We start from the raw sequence: 23,339 nt of genomic DNA, 5'->3' as shown, positions 1-23,339 counted from the left end.
TTTTCAGCCCCCATGGGACAGGGCTGGGTGCCCGATTGGCAAAACACCGAACACTGGCTTTGAAATGAGTCACAATCTTCCTATAGCTGGAAGTACTCGGGAGTTTTCTTCCCTGTAGTGGTTAATTGTATCAGAGCGGGGCAAAGGGAAATTAAATATAAGCTGTTGGCAGGGCTTCAATTAAAATGAACCTGTCGCTTTGCCAGGTGTGGAGAAAACACAGTTTTACTTTAAAGCCTAAGTGCAGTCAACATAAAGACACAAAAAATAACCCAAGGGGTATAACTTAGTAGGATGTGTTCCTCTTGGTGATGCCTCTTCTGTTTAATCCTCCTCCATCCTAGGTACACATCCTCCTGACTGTAAGTTATGCTGTTTTTTTTTCTGTTGAGGTATGAAGAGTAGCCAAACAACCCTAAAATTGCAGCTATTGGAACACGTATGCATAGCTGCACTAGAAAAAGTGAGCACAAAAGCTCTCCAAGGAGAGGAGCTTAGTTGATCTACTTATGTGCAAGATTTAAAAAGCTGGCTGTCAGGTACAGATCTTGCCAGTCCTTGGCAATCCTGTGAATGACAATGGAAGATTAAGAAGAGAGAATCCCTATGGATGCACAACAAAATGTATATATCAAATGTACAACTTTTAATCCAGCAAACTCCTAGAATATAACTGGCAAGAACAGACTTGATTTAGAAAAGAGAAGGAAAATATCTAGACTTCTACATTTTAAACGTTTGATATCTGCAACTTTGGGGTCCAGTTGACATTAACATACATTCAGTGAGTGAAATTCTTTCACCCCACTTAAAAATAATTTGCTTTCCATTTCACAAGAGGCTTGTCCTTAATCTCTCCATTAAGCGTAAATTCACTCTTTTACCACGTGGTCTTTTAACTGTAAACCTGAACCTAGCCAAGTGAATTCAAGTGTTCAGCTGTTATGTTATTAGGCAAAGAGAAATCTTCAAGTTCAGTAGCCTACCACTAATCACTACTTTTTATCATGGTTTTGACTGCTACAAATTGAGAAAAAGTTGTAATCTGATGTTTTCGGTCAATGCATATATTATCCAGTTAAGTAAGCCTGATATGCAATAAAATATCTCTTCCCCATCCCCATTGTTGTAAATGTAGTGTACTTAAGAATAAGAAGCTTTGTTCCCAGTCTGTGAAATGTTCTTTAAAACATTATGAAAATATTGTAGGACCGTCAATATTTTTAACACCTACTATGAGAAATACACTAAGTGAACCTGTGATCAAACTATGATCATTAAAGTATGTATTTATTTTTTATTAATTTTTTTTTTAACTTTAACATTTTTTTAAAATTAAAGTTTCAAGTATATAACAAATGCTTTGATGCGTTTACAAATAGATATAAGAAGAGAAATGCACAAGAACAAAGTATCTAGACATTAAATTAATACTCAGGTCAGTAAGTAAGGATGTTATTAACATAAGTACTAATTTATAGGAACAATCAAGTCCAATTGACCCCAATGGGACCAAACTGTCAATAGGAATTGTCCTTTATCATATGGGGGGGGGATAAAAACCAGAAGGTAGAAATATATGGAAGCTAATTTCATAATTCAACATGTAAAGACAATTAATTATTTAACGCTTGTTGAAATCTTTTAGATATGTTGAGGCTCTAGGATGTATTAACCAAGCTTGCCAAATCTTTTTGAATTTTGTGGTGGTGACATTTTTATGAGCTAGCATCAGTGCATAGTGAGCTTGTGTATTTAAAATTACCTCATAGAGGTTGGGGGCAGTATTGGATTTCCAAAGCTTATGCTATGGTGAGTCTTGCTACTATTAACACATTGGCAACAATCGTTCTATAGTTAAGAGCATATATATCACGATGAATTCCCAGTAGAGCTGTTGCGGGCAAAAGAGGGATTAGATTACCTGTAAAGGATGCAATAAAGGATGAAACCGTATTCCAGAAACTCGAAAGGTTTTTTCAGTCCCAGAAAGTGTGGTAAAGTGTACCTATTTGGTCATTACATCTCCAGCATATAGGAGAAGAGGACAGCAAAATTTCGGAGAGTTTGTAAGGTGTCCTATACCAGCGATTTAGTATTTTCTGAGTTTTCCCAATGCTCAATGCAGAATGTTGCAGAGTAATTAATTTTAATGGCTGTTTTTCCAGGATCTCCAGGAAAATGTTTAGAATAGTTCTTTATCCTATTTGATCATATTAGTGCTCTTCATGTCCATGGGAAAGGAAGACCAGAATTTATAAAAAAAGATATATACCTTTTTAGTATTGTACCCTTTGCTAGAGGAAAGAAATTGCCAAACATCTACAGGGAGTAATAATTTCTCTTCAGGATTAAAGTGTTTTAGTCGCCTGATCTTGTTCATTTTGTTTGTTACTAGATTTTTGTGTAGAGTGGAGTAAAGATTGAACCCTTGGGTCACAAAGTAGTTGACAGAGAAGTGGGCTTTACAATAGTCAATCACTTTTAAGGGAATGTGCACCTGTGTTGTATCCTTCGCATGTTGGGTTTTGTTTAACACCTAATTCCATGCTGTTGGCGTAGATTTAATGGTCAAGTAGGGGGGTACTGTCACTTTAGGAAGTAAAGAGTATGCAATTGACAAGGCAAATAAATCATAACCTTTGGTCACTTTTTCAATATTCAACCACAATTTGTTGTTACTTTGGATGAACCAGTTTAGCTGTAGTTAAAATTGCAAGAGCAGTTTTTTTGCCCTGCCATATTAAGTTGTTTCGTTTGGAATTTGTTAGAAAAATTTTGATGATACTGGTATGGTGAGGGCTCGGAAATAAAGGATTTTTGGCAATATTAGCATTTTGAATGCTGCCATTCTTCCAATCCAAGATAATTAAGTTTATTGTATAATTTGAAAACCGTCTTGGATTCGGGTTAAGAGTTTCAGATAGTTTACTTCATATAATTTGGAGGTTGGATAAGAGAGTTGGACCCCAGGTATAAAATAGAAGGTTCATTCCAGTTGTATTTGAGTCATAGGATTTCTGGCGGGATGTTCATTGGTAAGGCAAAGCATTTAGTACTATTAATCTTATAATAAGTATTTTTCCAAAGTTCTCCAAAGCTTGTTGAACATCAAGCAGTGATTTTTCTAAATTTGAAATCGATAAAATAATGTCGTCAGAAAACATCCCAATTTTTTTGTGTTCGGTTTGTCCAATACCTTTTTAGCGTTAGTGTTTGTTCTGATGGCTATTGCCAGAGGCTCAATAGCTAAGGAAAATGTTACAGGGGACAGCGGACATCCTTGTCTGGTACTATTCGATAGATTAAAGCTTTTAGAGATATTGCCAGAGGTAAACACTCTAGCTGAGGGCATTGTGTTTAGGTACGTTACGGCCTCATGTATAAAACCAGAAATCCCAAATCTTAATAGAGTTTCTGAGAGGTATCCCCAGCAGGCCCTAACAAATGCCTTCTCTGCATCTAAGCCTAGAAGCAGAGAAGGGACCCGACTGTGCTCACTATAGTTGATTAAATTAATCATACACCTAGTGCCATACTCTGAAAAAGTATTCGCTATTACCTGTGGGTTATAGATGGTCTTTCCTGACTTATGATGGATCAAATTTTGGATGTTGTGTTTATTTTGCCTTTGGCATAAGTTGGGAGGCTAATAGGTTTCCTGCCTTGTTACTTTGGGAATAGTGGTTTAATTTGAGTTTTTTTATGTAGTTTTCATGGTTGGAAATTAGTATTGCCCTTTAGTTCATTTCTAGTGGTATTTAGTTGTTGAAGGGATGCAATGTTGGGGGAAATTTTATGTTATTATTTGTAGTTTTTTTTTTTTTTTTTTTCCTGGAGGCTGTTTGTATCAATAGCCCTGTAATATAGGTTTTGTGAGTACACCAAAGGCTAGTGGTAGATATGGAAGGTTGATTGATTATTAATTGTAAAAAATTATGTTAGTCTTTCAGCACAGACAGATGTTTCTTCTGTGAAAGGATATCAGTGTTATTTCTCCAGAGTGGTACTGGTAGGTAATTGATTGATTCATTGCAATGTTTAGTGAGATTAGTGCATGATCTGACCAGGAGATATTGTGGATCTGTGCATCCATTATTTTCTGCAGGAGAAATCTGTCTGTGATAAGGAAGTCAATATGCATATATGACTTATGAACATTAGAAAGAAAAGTAAAGTCTTTTTCAGTTGAGTGCAACTATCTCCAGGGATCAAAGAGGTCCTCTTGTGAGAAAAGGTTGCTTAGTCCATTCCTTATGGTGTGAGTTCCTTTGGAATCGTGTCTGGTTGGGTCCATTGGAGCATTGAAATCTCCACAAATGATGAGATTGCCCTTTTGTATTTTTCTTTTGGGTTCTTTTGATGAAATGAATGGGTTGTTTGTTAGGAGTGTACAAGTTTGCAATGGTGAAGATTGTATTGTTGTTATTGGCCACTAAAATCACATATCTTCCCGTGAGTCCGTTTTTGAGTCTAGTAGCTGAAAGGTGACAGAGTCTTTTATAATTGTGATGACCCCTCTTCTTATTGATTTATTTTTAAGCATAATTGGAAAAGTACATATGTGGGAATTTGTGGTGGGAGAATTGTTCCAAGCAAAATGGGACTCCTGAATATATAGTATGTCACTATTGGTTTTTATTGCGTCGTTCCAGAGTGCTTCTCTTTTATAAGGGCTATTGAGACCCTTCACGTTAAGAGAGGATTTTAAGTTGTGCCATGTTAGGTGAACTTATTGATCGGGTACAGAGTTCCTTTTGGTTGAAAAAGATCCAAAGTGTTGGTCAGTGTACCAGGGTACTGTAGCTTACAAGGTGTTTAGGGAAGAAGCCTTAAACAATTTCACATAAACCATAACATGTAAAAAAAAAGAAAGGAAGAATGGCCATGCAACTCGTGGGTGCAGTACATCCTGCACTACTAACGTGGGGGTAAAGGCAACAAGTCGTCAACAGAGGAGGGCCCCTAAAAGGCTGTGTGCCCCCGAGGGAGTCTTTTTTTTTTTTTTTTTTTTTTTTTTTTTTGTACAACAACGTAGACAAGATCTGGAAAAGTTAGTTGGTTTCAGAAGTCATAGATATTGGTCAACCAGGGCTGTTGTGCCATTTTTTGGAGTTCTTCTCAGGAGGAGATTTATGTGCGGTATTGGCTTCACCTGGCACTAATCCCCAGGCTTTGAGGGTTTTTAGGCCATCTTCAATGGAGTAGATTGTATAAGAGGTGTTGTTCCATTCAACCGTTAGCTTAGTAGGGAAACCCCATTTATAAATCTTGTGGTTGCGGAGTATCTTGGTAATGGAGTTTAGATTCTTGCGTGCCAGTATAGTTGCTTGAGAGAGATCTGAATAAAGTGATGCCCGCATATGGGTCTGGGAGTGGCGAATACTGCCGAGCGAATTGCATTAATTGGTCTTTTACATGAAAGAAATAGATTTTTGCAATCAGGTCGCGTGGCAGTTTTTCTGGTATGTGAGAGGGCTTTGGAAGCCTGTGAGCTCTGTATATTACCAGTTCCTGGTGTGGTACTGCAGGAAGCAGGTGCAGGATCATTTGACATAGGAATTGCTTTAAATCTGCGTTCTTGATATTTTCTGCAATGCCCCGGAATTTAATATTATTGTGCCTGGACCTAGGTCGGCAACCTTTTTAATTTTAGTTGTTTGAGTTTGTCTTCCAATTCAACGTGATCATCTACTAAGTCATTGGGTGCTTCCGTGAAGTTTGTTTCAATATAATCCACTAATTTCCATTTTTAGATTGTTGCATGAATTCTGTCATGTCATGTTGGATTACACCTTTTAAGTGACAGTAACATCTCTTTTAAGTCATTGTCTGACAGGCTGGCCTGAGGTAGGGAATGAATGTAGTTTATCCTCATGTGGATTACTTATAAGCATATGTTCAGTGTCAGAAAGTTTTCACTTACATGACTTCTTGCAGAAGAAATCCTTCTTTTCTGCTTTACTGGGCTATTCACATCAGGCATATTGGACTCATCATGGCTGGAATGCAGTCCTTCCCGCTTTTTCACCTGTGCTCCTGTGCGAGCAGCCTGTGTGCCAGTGTGTCTGTGTGAGGAGGAGGAGCCGGCATCATCTTGTTTTCTAGGAGTCCCGGCCGGGCTGATAAAGGTACATCATTTGCGGGGTCCTTCCCGCGATTTGCATTCCCCCTAGATCCTCCACATGTTCCCCTGGTCCTCTGGTGTTTGTGGATACCCTCGGGTCTCCTTGTAGTTGCTGCTAGCCATGGTATGGAGCCTCTGTAGTCTGGAGCTCAGCTAGTGTGCTATCATTGAGCTTCGCTGACGGTTACCCCCCAGTATGTGTTTGTTTATTTTTAACAGTTAAAGGACTATACAACAAACTATCCCTGATCCCTGTAGCTGCTTGTACCATAAATGTAATTCTCAAAATCACAATAAAGGCTCTAAGTCTAAAGACTTGGTTTCTAACAGCTTGAGGACACGTGCGTGTTCTATATGTTCCTGGCAGGCTTCCAAGATCCTTCTACAATAGAAAGTAAGGGGTAACATTTCCGTGCTTCTTTTGTGAAAGTTGAGGATTACATTCTCCACAATGCCTATTGCTTCTAAGGTTATGTTTTTAAGTGCTTTTGCTGCTTTTTTCCCAATATGTACTTTCATGTTCATGAACAAGTTCACTTTAATGAACCATATCAGCAAACACAAATGATGGCCAAGGCTATCTAGAAAACATTGGCATTATTTAAAGTAAAAGTAAAAAAAAATTACTGAACTTTTTGGTGGTGCTTAACTGGCACATTTGGGATTAAGATAGTTTAAAGTTTATTTATTTAAGGCAAAGCATTTTTTTTTAATTTTGGAGAAAGGGTAAAGCACTTTTGTCAAATTTTTATTGCTGTGTGCCCACTGGGGAGATTCACTCCACCACGTGTCCTGGTGATCTTTGTCTCTAAAATGAAATGTAAAATGAAAAAAAAAAAAATGAAATGTAGGAGAAATTCCAAAATATTAGTCATCACCAGAACAAGAGGTGAGTTTAGGTTCACATCCATGAAGGGTGGTGCAGTTCACATTTGTGTGGGCCCAGCAGCTCATTTGTTTGAATGGGCTGCTGTACCTTCGTTTCCCACAGGAATAAAGTCCCTGACCCTTTTCTTAAAATGCAGTCATATGGAGCCTCATGGTGCTTTGGCACCATATGTTTTTCATGCACCCGGAAACGCGCTGCTTCTTAATGGCACCCTCGCGCATCTGCAAAAGGTCAGCTTGTTTTGGCTGTGGGTGCGGGAACACATGTGATTTATATCTCGTCCCGTAACAGTGTAAACCTAGCCATAGACTAAATTCTCCAATAGGGATACCTCCTCAAGAGACTGTTGTGCAAAGGGGGAATTGTCCTAACTTTAGGGAGGTTTCTTTACAGTGGCACCTCCGGGACCCTCCGAAGCCAGAATTGCCCAGACATGACACAGATGTAAAAAAATATCCCAACAGGGTAATCTTTCCTTCCTTACAATAATATATAAATATATATATATATATATATATATATATATATATATATATATATATATATATATATATATATATATGTGTGTAATATATAGTCAGTTTTCTGGCTGTGCTGGGAGAACAGGCTACCTGTCCTCCAATGGCCAAGACCTCTGCTGACAACCACCATGCCCTGCACAGCCAGTCACTAGGAAGATTGGTGTACTGCTGTTTTGCCACCCTTAAGCTCTCCAAGCCCCTTATTCTACTAAGAACAGAGATTATGTGATCACATACTGTATGAAGAAAAAAAAAGATTTACGATTTTTTTTTTTTATATATAAACAAATGTTTTGCTTTGCATTTCTGCTGTTTAACTGAATGGGATGTTTTACAAATTAATGGTTCATATATACTTTAACTTCCCTCCTCCAGTCAATACAAAACATGTTGGTGCAGTGATGTAACTGAATGGGTTGTTTTACAAGGTAAGATTGCATAACATATTGGTGGAGTGATTTTATCAAGTGCGTGTGTAAAGGGGAAATAAAATGATATTTCACACCACTGAGCTAACAGAGGAGGAGGCTTTTTGATTTGATATTTATATTGTGTGATACAGTCTCCAAGGGTACGTAATACAGAGGGAAACACAGGACCATTTGTTAGTTGCATCACAGCATAGCCCTAGTAGTGTTAGAGTGTGTTCCTTTTTTTTTTTTTTTTTGTGTAAGGTATACACCATCTTGATGGAAGCTGTGCCATTTGAGCACCCCTGTCACTGATGCTTGGTATATGGTTGTGGCCAAAATCCTTAATGAAGCTATGAAAGATTAAAATAGTAAATGCGCTAAATAGGACAGTCCTAAACATTGTTTTTCTACTTCCTCTCCTATCCCAGCAGTTTCACCATAGCATAAACTTGCCCGCAACAGCGATGTCCTGGGATCTTCACTGGTCGCCCACCTGGTGCCATACAACCTTTGGCTAAAATCTTCAGAAATTCGAAATACTGTTCTGGATCGTGTTTTAGTGTCTACTCACTTCAGTGAAAAGTCCTTGAGCAATATGACCATACAGACCACAGATTTGTCAAGCAGCTGCCCAATTTTGAGGGTTGAAGTCTGCCTCTTGAGGGGTGGTGTCTTTATTTTTATAGTTCCTCTAATACCTGTAAATGGGGCAGGCCCACTTGCTTTGGATTACAGCTGTGGTTAATCACTGGACTGGATGTAGGATGAGTCCGATAAAATATATCTGACTTCTCTGGCCTTCTCAGTCTTTTAAAAAATATTGATGGCATTTACAAGGTTTATTATGGGTGGTTTGCTTAAATGGTCTTTATAATTCTGCATACTTGCATCATGCTAGCTTCATGATTGCTTTTGGTTATTTTATTCTAATCTTGATGTGCGTGTTTTGTAATGTTTGACTGTATTGGATGGTATTTGAAGTTGACCTGCTGCCTATAAATTCTCTCAACCAGTTAATTAAATTAGAAATTGTATGGGAATAGTCAATGGTCAAACAAGAAGTTTATTCTAGTATGGAAATTAGTTTTCCAGTTTTAAAGATTTAGAGTCATAGGGCCTGGAAAGTTTTTATTGCATGCTGACTGCTCAATAGAAAATATTACTGTGAAGTAATTGATCCTCTTCCTGGCAGGACTGTGACCGTATTGGATGCCAGTGAGCTTAATTTTTTTAATAACGTTTTTGTGTGTGAAAATGCAAAAGGTATAGCGCTATAATATAAATATATATATATATATATATATATATATATATATATATATATATATATATCTCTATAGATATATATCTATATATCTATATAGATATAGATATATCTATATAGATATAGATCTATCTATATAGATATAGATCTATCTATATCTATATAGATAGATCTATATCTATATAGATATAGATCTATCTATATAGATATATATAGATATCAGTGCGCAAAAAAAGGGGTAACTGCTAAAATATTTAGTTATTTTAATCACTATGGTAAAACTAATTGTTAAAGGATAACTGTAATATAAGGCTTCATTTACACTGGCAGCTCCTAAACTGTTGTTGTTTTGTCAAAGCTCCTAAACTCAACTCCATAAGGCTGCATTCACACTTGGGAGTTTTGAATCACCGGCAGATTTGCCACGATTCTGCCCGCGATTTCAAAACACCCAGGTGTGAATGACAAATCGCACATTTCAGCTGCCATTCATTTGAATGGCACCTAAAAAGCGGTGTGCTTCTGCACCGCAAAAGCTCCCGCACTTTCTTCCGGCAACCAGCTTCACGTGATGCAGTTTGCCGCGATTGCAGCACAATTTATCATAGGATAATCGCGGCAGACCCGCACAGTGATTTGCCATTCAAAAAATGGCATCTGAAATGTGCATTGTGCAATTTGTCATTCACACCTGAGCGTTTTGAAATTGCGGGCAGAATCGCAGCAAATGTGTGACTGCAGCCTAAAAGCCTGTGTCCAATGTACACATAGGCTTTTTATGGGGTTTAAGAGCAGCTGCAGTTAGGGGAGCTTCAACCTCCCTCTCCTGAACGGGGAAGAATCTTGTTCAAGAACGTTTTGACCGCCAGCCGCAGGAAACGGCAAACCGTGGCAAAAATCGCACCAAGATTTTTGCCATGGTTTGCGTTTTCCCACGGCCAGCGGTCAAAGTAGGCAGTGTGTACATGAAGCCTTAGTACAGTTTTCACCAGAATCCTTCAAATCCTTTATCTGTTAACTATTAGATTGTTTGTCGTAGATCATTAAGGTGGAGCACTCTGCAGGTGAGCAGCAAAACCTCTTTACAAAGAACTACACAGTAGGTTCCCCATTCATTTCAATGAAAAGGCTGTCAATTAGACTAATGCTCTGTACACACGATCTCATTTTCTGACGGAAAAAGTGCGATCGGATTGTGTTGTCGGAAATTCTGATCGTGTGGGGGCTCCATTGGACTTTTTCCGTCGCAATTTCCGACACACAAAGTCTGAGAGCAGGATATAAAATTTTTCGACAACAAAATCCGATCGGTTAAATTCTGATCGTGTGTAGACAAATCCGACACACAAAGTGCCACGCATGCTCAGAATAAATTAAGAGATGAAAGCTATTGGCTACTGACCCATTTATAGTCCCGACGTACGTGTTTTACGTCAGCACGTTCAGAGCAATCGGATTTTCCGACAACTTTGTGCGATGCAAGACAAGTTTGAGCCAGCATCTGTCGGAAAAAATCTATGGATTTTGTTGTCGGAATGTCCGATAGTATTTGCTTCATCCCACTCTCTTTTAATGTGCTGCCTTACTTCTATTTGTACATCTTTAGGTTACAACAAATCAAGTACATCTTTAGGTGCAACACTTGACCACCGAGCTGGAGTGTGTGCTAGAACATAGCAGGTGGGGAAGGAGTTTTTGACTTGAACTGGAATGAATTCCCTCGTTTTTACGAGCGAAGCGGTTGGAAGAATCCTCCCTGCTCTGCCTTTGTATTATTACAGTGGAACTCCTCTGTCAGAATACATGATTAGTGGCTGCAGCTAACTATAGACTTCTGTCCAGTGAGAATGGCCACACATGGATTGAAAATTGGTTGGTCAGCGGGGACTGGCCGAATTTCAATCCATTTATGGCCAGCTTAATAATTGAGTAACAAGAATGTGCCCATTCTTTGAATGTGATGAAATTCAGAATTCCTCACAAACTCTCTGTACACAAGTGCAGAATTTTTTTCTTCATTTTTAATTTAATCTAATAGGATGTAGCACGAGAGACTCTGCTGCCAGGGACTCTCTCTGCTGATTGGCTGAGACACACAGCAGGTGCCATTGGCTCCCGCTGCTTTTAATCAAAGTCAGTGAGCCAATGAGAAGAGAGGGAGGGGGGCAGAGCCACCGATCCATGTCTTAATGGACACACAGAACAGCGGCTCGGCTTGGGTGTCCCCATAGCAAGCTGCTTGCTGTGGGGGCACCCGACAGGAGGGAGGGACCCGAGAAGAGGAGGATCTGGGCTGCTCTGTGCAAAACCACTGCACAGAGCAGGCAAGAATAACATGTTTATTTTTAGAAAAAAAAGGCTTTAGTATCACTTTAAACCTCACAGGATTTTTTTTTTTTACATATAAGTTTTTGTACCATAATTTTTTACACATATGGTATTGTACTTGTACACATTGTTCTTTAACCGCTTGCCGATCGCCACACACATATGTACATCAGCAGAATGGCACAGGCAGGCAAATGGGTGTACCTGTACATCCCTTTAAATTTGCTGCCTATCGGGCACGCCCGCCGCACGGCACAAGAGCGGGTCCCGGGAGCTCGATGTTCGCTGGTGGCCCGCGATTGCAGTGTAGAGAGGCAGTACGGGGAGATGCCTTTGTAAACAAGGCATTTCCCTGTTCTGCCTTGTGACATGACAGGGATCTACTGCTCCCTGTCATCAGGAGCAGTGATCGCTGTCATGTCAGTGGTAGCCCATCCCCCTACAGTTAGAACACCTTCCTAGGACACACTTAACCCCTTGATCGCCCCCTAGTGTTTAACCCCTTCCCTGCCAGTGTCATTTACACAGTAATTAGTGCTTTTTTTTAGCACTGATCGCTGTATAAATGACAATGGTCCCAAAATAGTGTCAAATGTGTCCGCCATAATGTCGCAGTCACGATAAAAATCGCAGATCGCCGCCATTACTACAAAAAAAAAAATTTAATAACAAAAATGCCATAAATCTATCCCCTATTTTGTAGACGCTATAAATTTTGCGCAAACCAATCAATATACGCTTATTGCGATATTTTTGGTAAAAAAAAAAAAAGTAGATGAATACATATCGGCCTAAACTGAGAAAGAATTTTTATTTTTTATATATTTTGGGGGGATATTTAATATAGTAAAAAGTAAAAAATATTGCTTTTTTTTTTTTTTTTTTTTTTTTTTTCTTTTTTCAAAATTGTTGCTCTTTTTTTGTTTATAGTGCAAAAAATAAAAAACGCAGAGGTGATTAAATACCACCAATAGAAAGCTCTATTTGTGGGGAAAAAAAGGACGTCAATTATGTTTGAGTACAACGTCGCACAACCGCGCAATTGTCAGCTAAAGTGACGCAGTACCGAATCGCAAAAAATGCTCTGGTCAGGAAGGGGGTAAGTTCTTCCGGGGCTGAAGTGGTTAAAGATTGATCTTGATCTAAGAGGCATAATTACTGTAGTAGCCCCTCTGCATTATTAGAACAATAGGTGCTAGACCAGGAACGGGGGGGGGGGGGGGGGCAATTGGCAGCATAGTGGCTTGATGGTTAGCACTTCTACCTTGCAGCATTAGGGTCCTCTGACCAGGACACTACCTGCATGGAGTTTGCATGTTCTCCCTTTGCTTGAGTGGGTTTTCTCTGGGTACTCTGGTTTCCTCCCACACTCCAAAGACATGCTGACATTGGTTCTAATATACATATTTATGTATGCAAGATAGGACCTTGGACTGTAAGCTCCCTGAGGGCAGGGACTGAACGGAAAGTACAATATGTGTCACATAAAAATACCTGCAATAAATAAATGTATTATGGTCTGTAGCACATGTAATGCACTATATAACACAGTGCAACATGTTGGGGTATGCAGCATATGCAGGGCCGTTTGAAGGAATTTGGGGGCCCCAAGCAAAATGGACATGGAGGAACCCCCAACCCCCCCCCCCCGCACGCACGCACGCATGCAAAGCCTATAGAAATCACAGCATAGCGATACAGTTTAAGTTCACCAACACTTTATATAAATAAAAAAGGTTTACAGTGCAAATACTGCTGTTGCATATAATGTGCATAAAATTTGAACGTTTTCAACAATTGAACATTTGCAAAAAAACACTACTGTACCATAAAATCAAATATACATTAAAAAAGAGCACAATAACTAAATCCAAACACACGTAGAGTGTACTGTAGAGTCTTTAATCTGCTTTGTAAATTTTTGCAAAAAGCTTTAATAAATATTACCTGATTCAAAAAAGAAGCAATAAGATGGAAATGGGATGGTAAAAGAAAATGGAAAGAAAGCTATGGTAATTGTTTTTATTATGGTCAGCAAGCTACCATATTTTTATTACTAAATGGGTCTTGATGACTGCCTACCCCCCCCCCCTTGTGTTCTTTTTAACCCCCCTCCTTACCGCGTACCGCAGTTTTCTGTTCCCGGCCGGCCAGACTGAAGGGACGTGAGCACTCAGTGTGTGCACTTCCTGTCAGTCCGGCCGGGAACAGGAAACTGAATCTCCTTGTACCGCACGAACTGCAGGAAGAAGGAAGAGGAGCTCGGCCACGCTACAGGCTGCAGCTTATAGGCGCGGCTGGGGCCCCAAGCAATTGCTTGTTTTGCCTGTCCTGTCGCGACAGGCCTGAGTATATGGCACAGTGTTAAGAAAGCAGTGGGAGTTTTTAATGTACAGCATCTCTGTACAGTGTGCAACAATCCACAATATGTAATGTACAAGATAATGTAAACAGTAAGGCAGTCTTCAATATATGGCAGTTGTTTTCCACTATCTGATTGCAGCTAGTATCTGTGCAAGAATCATCTATATAAATCAAATCTTGCATTCTGCTATATGCATCCCTCTACCCATGTTACAGCACTCAGGTCTTTTGCCATTGAGGCACTGAGCACTGTGTATTAGTAGGGCAGGAAAGCATGCACAACTGTTCTATATTATATTCTATATGTTATATACATGTGGTCACTGTACATTATATATTCTGGATAACTGCAATATCTACATTGTACTATATGCTACATACCCCAGATCACTGCACTCCATATGCAACATTCTACATTCCATGATTGTTGCACGCTTCATGTGTGCTATACATTTACCAAAAAAAACAAAATCTGAATTTCATTCCATTCACTTAATGATACAAGAAAACTGTGCTACAAAATTTAACTTCTTCATGATTCACATCCAATAGGCTTCCTGCAGCAATTTCTGTAGTCCAGCTCTGAAAATAAAGCAAGGTTTAAGAATGGATGCTAGAGACAGCAAGAAACTTTCTGGTTAGCAAACTTTTCATACATCATCCACTTGAGACTTGCAAAATCTACTTGTGTTTAATGTGATGAAATTATGGAAATTAATTGTATATCATGCAGCTGAATACATTTTATCCCCAGTGATTTCCATGTTCTCAAACCACAGCTTAAGCTGGCTATACATCGAAATTCGTCCAGTTCAGCAAGGACCAAAACAAATTTTGATTCATGTTTGGGCACCCTGATTGTACAGAAGTCGATCTATCGATCAAATTCCGTACAACAACCCTGTCAGTTTTTTTCTGAACGATCAGTACAACCCTAATCATTGTGTTCTAAAGGATGGAAAAGCTTCCCACCTTAAGAACACAATAGCTTGGCGGGAGTGATTCCCCCATCCACCTCAAATGTGTGGATGGGGGAATTGGCATTTTTTTTGGTTGAAAAAAAAAAAAAAAAATGAATAAATGTGTGCCTGCCTTACTCTCAGGTTTCCTGAGTTAGAGACATTGTTACTAAATGGTGTTTGTTTATGAAAAAATGTATAGCTGTTCATCCATTGGAACTGCGTGTTGTACTACATTACAGCTACTATGGTGCTGACTATTGTAGGAAATGTGTATGCTCATTGCCACCATCTAGTGGCCACAATGTGGTATGTTTCACATTTACACATTTGATATAGCTTTGAGAATATTCAGTATCACCCCATTTGCACAGAATTAATTTACATGCAGTTTCAACAGACGAACAGCTAAGCAAAAGTTTTAAAAATACATCCCTATATTAAAGTGACTATAAGGGTTTTTTTTTTTTTTTTTTAAATAACAAACATGTCATACTTCCCTCCACTCGTTTTGCACAGATTGGCCGCGCACCTGCTCTTCTGGGGTCCCCGGCGGCTCTCTCGGCTCCTCCCCGCATCAGCTAACCCCCTAGGAGAAGCGCTCTCCCCAGGGATTACCTTGTGGGTGCTCTCCCGAGTCCAGCATTTGCGTCCATAGCCGCCGAATGCCAGAATCGCCCCCCACACCCACATCATTGAATTTGATTGACAGCAGCGGGAGCCAATGGCTGCGCTGCTATCAATCTATCTATCTACGTGGAGAGAGGGCAAGCGCGTCTCCACAAACAGTATTATGGGGCTCCAGGGGGGCTGGTCACTGCCCGGTGTTTTTTCACCTTAATGCATATGATGCATTAAGGTGAAAAAACACAAAGGTTCACAACCCCTTTAACTAGATAAATTGGATAGATTTTTATATAACCTGGTCTTTTCTTAAGGTGTCTGAGTCGGCTCTATGGGCTAAGACAACGTTTGAGTTGAGCAGCACCTTGTATTTGTGTGTACCTGTTGCATGGATGGTGATAAAATAAAGATGTTGTGGGTCAGCGAAAATATGCAATAAATATATAAAGTCTGTTCAACTTTTTTTTATAGTTTTTAAATAGGTATGGAAGGGTTTAAAATTTTCAGCTGACATTTTTCGTCTGTCCTGTTGGGGGGAGTTCTGCCTTCACTTCCTGTTTCAGAGATATAACCAGAAATGAAGGGACATCTCAGTTTAGAAAGTGTCCCCTGATGGATTTTTCTATTACTTTCTATGCCAGTGAGAGTGGTCCAAAACTTTAAAAAAAAAATTGCTATACATACATTTTATCTTTGTGTGATAACATGGTGTATCACAGGCTGGCACAGACATAATTGTGATAGATTTAAGTCGGGGACTGGATGGGAGTGGTGGGCAAAAACATCACTTTCCTGTAATTGGGAATTGCTGTTCTGAGCTCTAATTTATTGTAAACATATAATCTAAAATTGGGATAAAGATGTTCAGATTGGTACGAAAGACAAATGTTTCTGCCTTACAGGATGTGCAAGTAAACCATACCACAGATGTTTCCTGTATATCCCTGATTGTGTTATGACACATGGCTACATGGCTGATTTCCTTTTGTGCTTATAGAGCCACTAAACTGCAAACAAAGAAAATGTGAGTGCAGGGTGCTTGTGTATATAATGTAGTTACTCAAGAAATTATGTTGTGTGGGGAAAAAAAAAAATCACACCACTAACGAATAACTTAATCTTGAACATACATTGGTACTTCATTTGGATGGGCATTTCCAACTGGGGGAAAGCCCATGAGAAAATCCACAGAGCCCGCTGGTGTTGTCTTCCATTTGGCATGGGAGCTAAAGGGCATTCTGTCTTGCTTGCTGCCCCAAACTAAAAAAGTTAGGTTCATTTTAATAGTTTATCTTAGCTGGAGGGAGACAGGCTAGGGTCAGTAAAGCTATTATCACTTCCCATAGAGCTTTAAAAACTGGTGCCTATAGTGCTCCAGCTCTGAGAACTTGTACTTAAAGCAAAACTCCGGCCAACATTATTTTTCCATGTCCTTGTTGCTGATCTCCTACCTTCACCAAGTTTGCCATCCATGTTCTTCTGAGCTCTGTAGTTCCTCTGTAATAGGCTCCTGAAGTTGCTGAAAAACCGTTATTGCCTGCTGACATCCTGTTTGTAAGAACGCTGGCTTCTATCCCTCTCCTAAGCTCATCCAGCGGTCTGACACGCCCCGTTGTAGTCCTCTGAAAGAGCAGGGAGGAAGCAGACATGTTGTTGTGGGCAGAAGGGGTCTCACAGCCCCCGGTCTGTGCCGCCCATGGAGGAGGTGTCCTCCTTCTCTCCTCCCTCCCTCCTCCTCTGCTCCTACCAGCAATCTGCTCCCACTCCACCTTCACTCTGTCCCCGCCGCACCGCCCCCTGGCACAGCACCGCCCCCCCGCCTGCTAGAGTGGGAATTATCATCAGTAATTACTTGTATGACACAGCGGGGCTCTCCCACTGTGTCAGGTATTGTTATATGAGAACACCGATCGCTGATCTTCCGCCCCCCGCCGTTTATAGGAATAGTGCGCTGTCAGTCATAATGGCGGGGGGCGGGAAATCAGCGATCGGTGTTCTCACATACAATACCTGACCCAGCGGGAGATCCCCGCTGTGTCATGCAAGTAATTATTGATGATAAACCTGGCTTTACACTGGTGGTCCCAGACATGGTGGTCCCTGACATTCGGCACTGGTGGTCCCTGACATAAAGGTCCCTGACATTCGGCACTGGTGGTCCCTGACATGGTGGTCCCTGACAAGTGGCACTGGTGGTCTCTGACATGGTGGTCCCTGACAAGCGGCACTGGTGGTCCCTGACATGGTGGTTCCTGACATGGTGGTCCCTGACATGCTGCACTGGTGGACACTGATGAGCTGCACTGGTTTGCATTTATATTAAATGCATTCAATGTATTAATATAATTTAAATGTATTTATTAAATATTGTATTAATATGCATTTGTGTTAAAATCTTTTGCATTTATAAGGCTGTCATACCGTGTGTTATGTATGGCTTATGTATGAGTTTACATGTACAAGCCTAGTGTACCTCCCACATTCACTCCCATCCCAAGGATTCATAAGAAATGTAGGTTGATTACAGTTAGAGAGAGAGAGAAGAGGCATTTTTTGAATCATAAAGCTAAGTTCCTGAAAATTCAATCAGACATATCTCTTAAACGGTAATAAATTTAATAAATGTAATAACTGTTTAGTGTTTTGTGTGTGTGTGTGTGTGTGTGTGTGTGTGTGTGTGTGTGTGGGGGGGGTGTACTAATGGGGGATTTTTTTGTTCTGCTTTAAGCAAATTCTGGGTTGCTTTGGCCCCCACATTGCATGCAAAGTTGCTGTGGGTCGTATCACCAAACATGCTGACTTTTGTTTAACCGCTTGACCTCCAGAAGATTTTACCCTGTTCGTGACCCAGCCACTTTTTGCTATTCATCACTGTGCTACTTTGACTGGCAATTTCATGGCCACGCAACACTGTACGCAAATTACACTTCTTATAATAAATATATATTTACTATAAAAAATTTAATTTGCGTACAGTGTTGCGTGGCCATGAAATTGCCAGTCAAAGTGTATGTATGTATGTGTATATGTATATATGTGTGTGTGTGTGTGTGTGTGTGTGTGTGTGTGTGTATAGAGATAGCGAGATTATATATATATATATATATATATATATATATATATATATATATATATATATATATATATATATATATATATATATATATATATATATATATATATATATATATATATAAAATCACAAATAGAGCTTTATTTTGGTGGTATTTGATCACCGCTGGGTGTTTTACCAAAAATTTAGAAAAAAATAAATTTCTTTCTGTTATAAAACCATATCCAATAAAATCAAATGTCTTCAAAAATTTAGGGCAAAATGTATTCTTCTACAGGTCTTTGATAAACACCAAACTGCGTTTTTGAGGACACTATACTATTGGGGACACTAGTATAGTTCTGGTCGTCATCAAGATACTGATCCATACAGACATTATACTAGTAATGGTGGTGATTAGCAACTTCTAGTGTGACTGTGATGGTGTGGCGAACAATCTAGCGCTAACTGAAACTGGCTGTGGGGTGGGATGCTAAATAACGCTGGTGTCGCTAGTGACACTAATACAGTGATAATACTGTACACTGTACTAATGGCACTGCATGGGAAGGGATTAATATCCAGGAGCAATCAAGGGGTTAACTGTGTGCCTAACAAGTGTAATGTGTGCTGTTTTTATTAACAGTCTACTTTTTCTCCTTGAACTCGGATTTGATTTTGGGGAGAAGAAACATAAAAATCGCTGTCTGTGCACAGAGTTCTGTGTGTTTTGTCAACACTGAGCTCTGTACTGTGGCCAATCAGCAGATGTATAGCCATAAGCATTGGCTGAACCTACTAACAAATATTCAGGGGGCGCGCGCACGCACACCAGGATGTACACTGCGACGTACGGCCTGGCTGTGCTGCTTGCTCGCAGTATATCTACTGTGAGTGGGTCAACATAAGGTTAAATGACTTTCATTTGTAGCGTTGAGGGGTGTGGGTGTGTGTTTGTGTGTGTGTGTGTGTGTGCTTTTTTTTTTTTTTTTTTTTTTTTTACTGCTCAGATCTAACCACTACAAAACCTTACTATCTTTTTAGATTGCCTAGTTCCAGACCTTAGATCCTATAATCAGCATATCTATCTTAACACATTATAGATTAACATTCCCCAGTAAACCATTTTGTTAAATTTTTACCCCAATATTTGCAGTTTACAACTATCAATACTGCCGGCTCCTACTCCATACTGCTTCACTGAACTTCTGGTCTTCACAGGAAAGAGTTAACAGTGTAGTTTAAATCAGTCATCAGTTAGCTTAGAGAAGGGAGTGGGGAGCAGGGGAAGCCTTTTTCATTCATAAGGCTGCGTGTTTCTATTGATGCACACAGCATAGGGAGAAACAAATCGAATCCCTACATGTATGAAAGGGTGACTCCACAGGATGCTGCAAGAGAAAGGAGCCACCCTAAAATAGGAAACCTGGGGCAGCAGTCTTGGCACCAGCTTAAACAGGAACATAGGCAAAAATGAAAAGCTAAAGCTGCATACTCAGTAAGTGTTTAAATCAGCTGCTGAAAGTGCTTACAAAGCTGAGGGTTTAATATCACTTGAAGCTTCTGCAAAATACATACAAATGAATACATCTTCAGGGTGAGTGCAAGTGAACCACATTATACCCATTATGTTCATTATGTATCTAATTTGACTGATGATCCAGAGTATATAATCTCATCATTTTAAAGTTTACTTCTAGGAGGCAACAACCTACACAGGATGAGGATAGGGCCAAAATGAGCAAAATGAGTATGAAGGATGTCACTCTTAGCAATCTAGGTTTGTTCAGCTACCTAAAATTCTGCTTTTAATTTACTTTTGGTATTTGTGCAAAAAAAAAATATACCAGAACTGATCAATATGAATCCTCAGATATTCTGAGTTACCTTGGAATATATACCTGCAGCAAAATTCTAACTTTTCTTTGTTTTTGTTTTTTTTTTGTCTTTTTTTTTTTTTCTTCTAGGTACTGAAAATTTTGAATGTATTCACACCTGATACTTTTACATAAGTGCTAAGTGGCTTAGTGAAATAGCAAACTGCACTGCTTTTACTTAAGCATACGAAACCAAGGAATTAAGCCAAGTCTATCATGGAAACTCTGTCCCAGGATTCTCTGTTAGAGTGCCAAATTTGTTTCAATTATTACAGTCCTCGAAGAAGGCCAAAACTACTTGATTGCAAGCATACGTGCTGTTCGGTTTGCCTGCAGCAAATGAGGGCTAGCCAGAAAGACCTTAGATGTCCTTGGTGCCGAGGTGTTACAAGGTTACCTCCTGGATATTCTGTGTCCCAGCTACCTGACGATCCAGATGTAGTGGCAGTCATTGCAATTCCTCACACTTCAGAAAATACCCCGGTCTTCATTAAATTACCAAGCAATGGATGCTATATGTGGCCACTTCCTGTCAGCAAAGAAAGGGCTCTGTTGCCTGGTGATATAGGTTGCAGATTACTACCAGGAAATCAGCAAAAACCAGTCACCCTGGTGACCATGCCAATGGAACAGCAACCCCTACAAGATACTATGGCACAGGATATTGCAGAGGAGGAACATGAGAGAAGGGGTGTTGTGAAAAGTTCAACCTGGTCTGGAGTTTGCACTGTCATTTTGGTAGCATGTGTTTTGGTCTTCCTACTTGGAATTGTCCTGCACAACATGTCCTGTATCTCTAAGCGCTTCACTGTCATTTCATGTGGTTGAAATGGATTCTTCCTATACTCTTTGCCACATATATGTTAAAATAAAAGCATATACAGAAGCATTGTATTATGAAACAAATATCAACTGCAAAAGGGTGGGAACTTGTTAACTTCTGGAGTTCTGGGGCACAAGAGAGAGACGTCCCAGCTTTCCCCTCTAACAGATTGGTTAGAGTTAATGAAGATTGCATGCACAGTCATCATTCCTTCTTAAACGGGACATGTATGGTACATTTGACTGTAGGGTAGTACGATGACTTCTTAGCTCATTGTGGTATGGCCATATCCACCAGACATTGATCAAGCAACTTTTTCCTTGAGATTTAGTTCAACATGAGTATAATTAGCAGATCTCTGGTAAATTTGAAGGATGGAGAAAGTCAATAGAGGGAACGCTCAGTCATTATAACTTAAACCAAGCAGATATCAAAACAAGCCGTTATTTTCCTTAGTGAGTACATCAATAATCTGTATCTGCATACATCTCAGGTCTCCTTTTACTGACATGGCTGTTATAGGAACATAATGTTTCGTGGTACATTAAACATTGTACTGCCTTCAATTGATTGTCACATATTATCAATATCCTGCATTTTTTCAGGTGCCTATAAAACAGATGAGGCTGAATGTACTATATGTAAGGTTAAGGTTTCAGGCTTATCTGTGTATCTGTGTGGTGCAAGTAAAAGAAGGCGGTACATGTCTTACACATGATGATCAGGGATGACACAAACTCCTCTTCTTGCAATACAGATGATATTAACGATATACTGAAATATAATGGTTGGTCTTAGCACTTCTTAATTATTGCCAAGAAGTGTGGAGCAAGGCTTTGTTTATTAAATATAGAATCCATATTCAATCAGAATGATGTAACATCTTGTAAAATTGTAAAAGTTTTTTGCATTCCAAAAAAACAAATACTTTTATTTTGTCAAATGTCACATTTCTAAGCCGATCTGTATGTAATAAAAAATGGTTGGATGTCTTTTGGTTCTCTGGCTTAACTTAAAAACCCATCTTGACAACTAAAAGAGATGTGTGATGAGTATCAAAGGTCATGTTTCTGCAATTTTAGCAACAAAGCAAGAGAATGTAATGATAGTTTATGGATGGATGAGTAGTAATTATTATGCTATTATTTGTATGGTATTGTCTTTGTGAAGCTGGCCCATCGATAAAATATGATTAAAGTTGTGGGTTATAAAAATAGATGCACTGTCAACATTACAACTTCCATTTTTTTAATATTTTCTGCCACATTTTTATTGCAGACTATTTACAGCTGTAAAAAAAATATGTGACCGATCCTTTTCATATGTTTTTTTTTTTTTTTTTTTTTTAATTTCTTCTGCATTTTTTTCTATTTTTTTTTTCAGTTATATCTCTGTATATACTTAAGATGATAGAATAATTAAACATACATTTGCATATTTATTTGCCTGTATGGAGTACATTAAAGTGTAAATACAGTATTACATTTTCTTACAATAAAATCTGCAAAAATTGCTATGAAGCTTAAATAAATGGAGAATTTCTGGGGCTGTGTTTTTTATAAGCATTCTGTGAAAGCAAGGAAAACATTGTTTTTTGAGGCTAATGTTTATTTAGTGCAATATTAGAGAGTGAAGTAGAATACATGAAGGATAAGAGCAGATGAAAATTCCACTACAGGAGGCATTTTTAAACTAAGCCTACTCCTTGTCTATACTGGGGAGAGAAACAGGTTCACTTTACATAGTTAAATAGTAGGTGAGGTTGAAAAAAGACACAAGTCCATCAAGTCCAACCTATGTGTACAATTATAAGTCAATATAACCTTGTATATCCCTGTATGTTTTGGTCGTTCAGGTGCTTATCTAATAGTTTTTTGAAACGATTGATGCCCCTCCGCTGAGACCACCGCATGTGGAAGGGAATTCCACATGCTGGCTGCTCTTACAGTAAAGAACCCTCTACATAGTTTATGGTTAAACCTCTTTTCTTCTAATTTTAATGAGTGGCCACGTGTCTTGTTAAACTCCCTTCTGCGAAAACGTTTTATCCCTATTGTGGGGCACCAGTACAGTATTTGTAAATTGAAATCTTATCCCT

General features: G+C 39.2%; 1 protein-coding gene across 3 annotated transcripts in view; it reads left to right on the top strand.

Moving 5' to 3' along the window:
• The window catches only part of RNF152 (ring finger protein 152), a 59,977-nt gene extending 37,744 nt beyond the window's left edge, over positions 1-22,233 (top strand). For 2 of the 3 annotated variants that reach the window (XM_073630900.1, XM_073630901.1), the window contains exon 2: positions 20,509-22,233. In XM_073630900.1, the coding sequence (XP_073487001.1) occupies positions 20,635-21,246 (612 nt within the window). In that variant the 5' untranslated portion in view covers positions 20,509-20,634 and the 3' untranslated portion in view covers positions 21,247-22,233. The remainder of the gene's footprint in view (positions 1-20,508) is intronic. The other variant, XR_012244470.1, reaches the window with a different exon arrangement.
• Positions 22,234-23,339: the final 1,106 nt, after the last annotated feature.

Source organism: Aquarana catesbeiana, linkage group LG05 (assembly GCF_042186555.1).
Source record: "Aquarana catesbeiana isolate 2022-GZ linkage group LG05, ASM4218655v1, whole genome shotgun sequence".
NCBI lineage: Eukaryota > Metazoa > Chordata > Amphibia > Anura > Ranidae > Aquarana > Aquarana catesbeiana.
The sequence above is the reverse complement of the archived record's forward strand: the minus strand, read 5'-3'. Positions and strand labels throughout refer to the sequence as shown.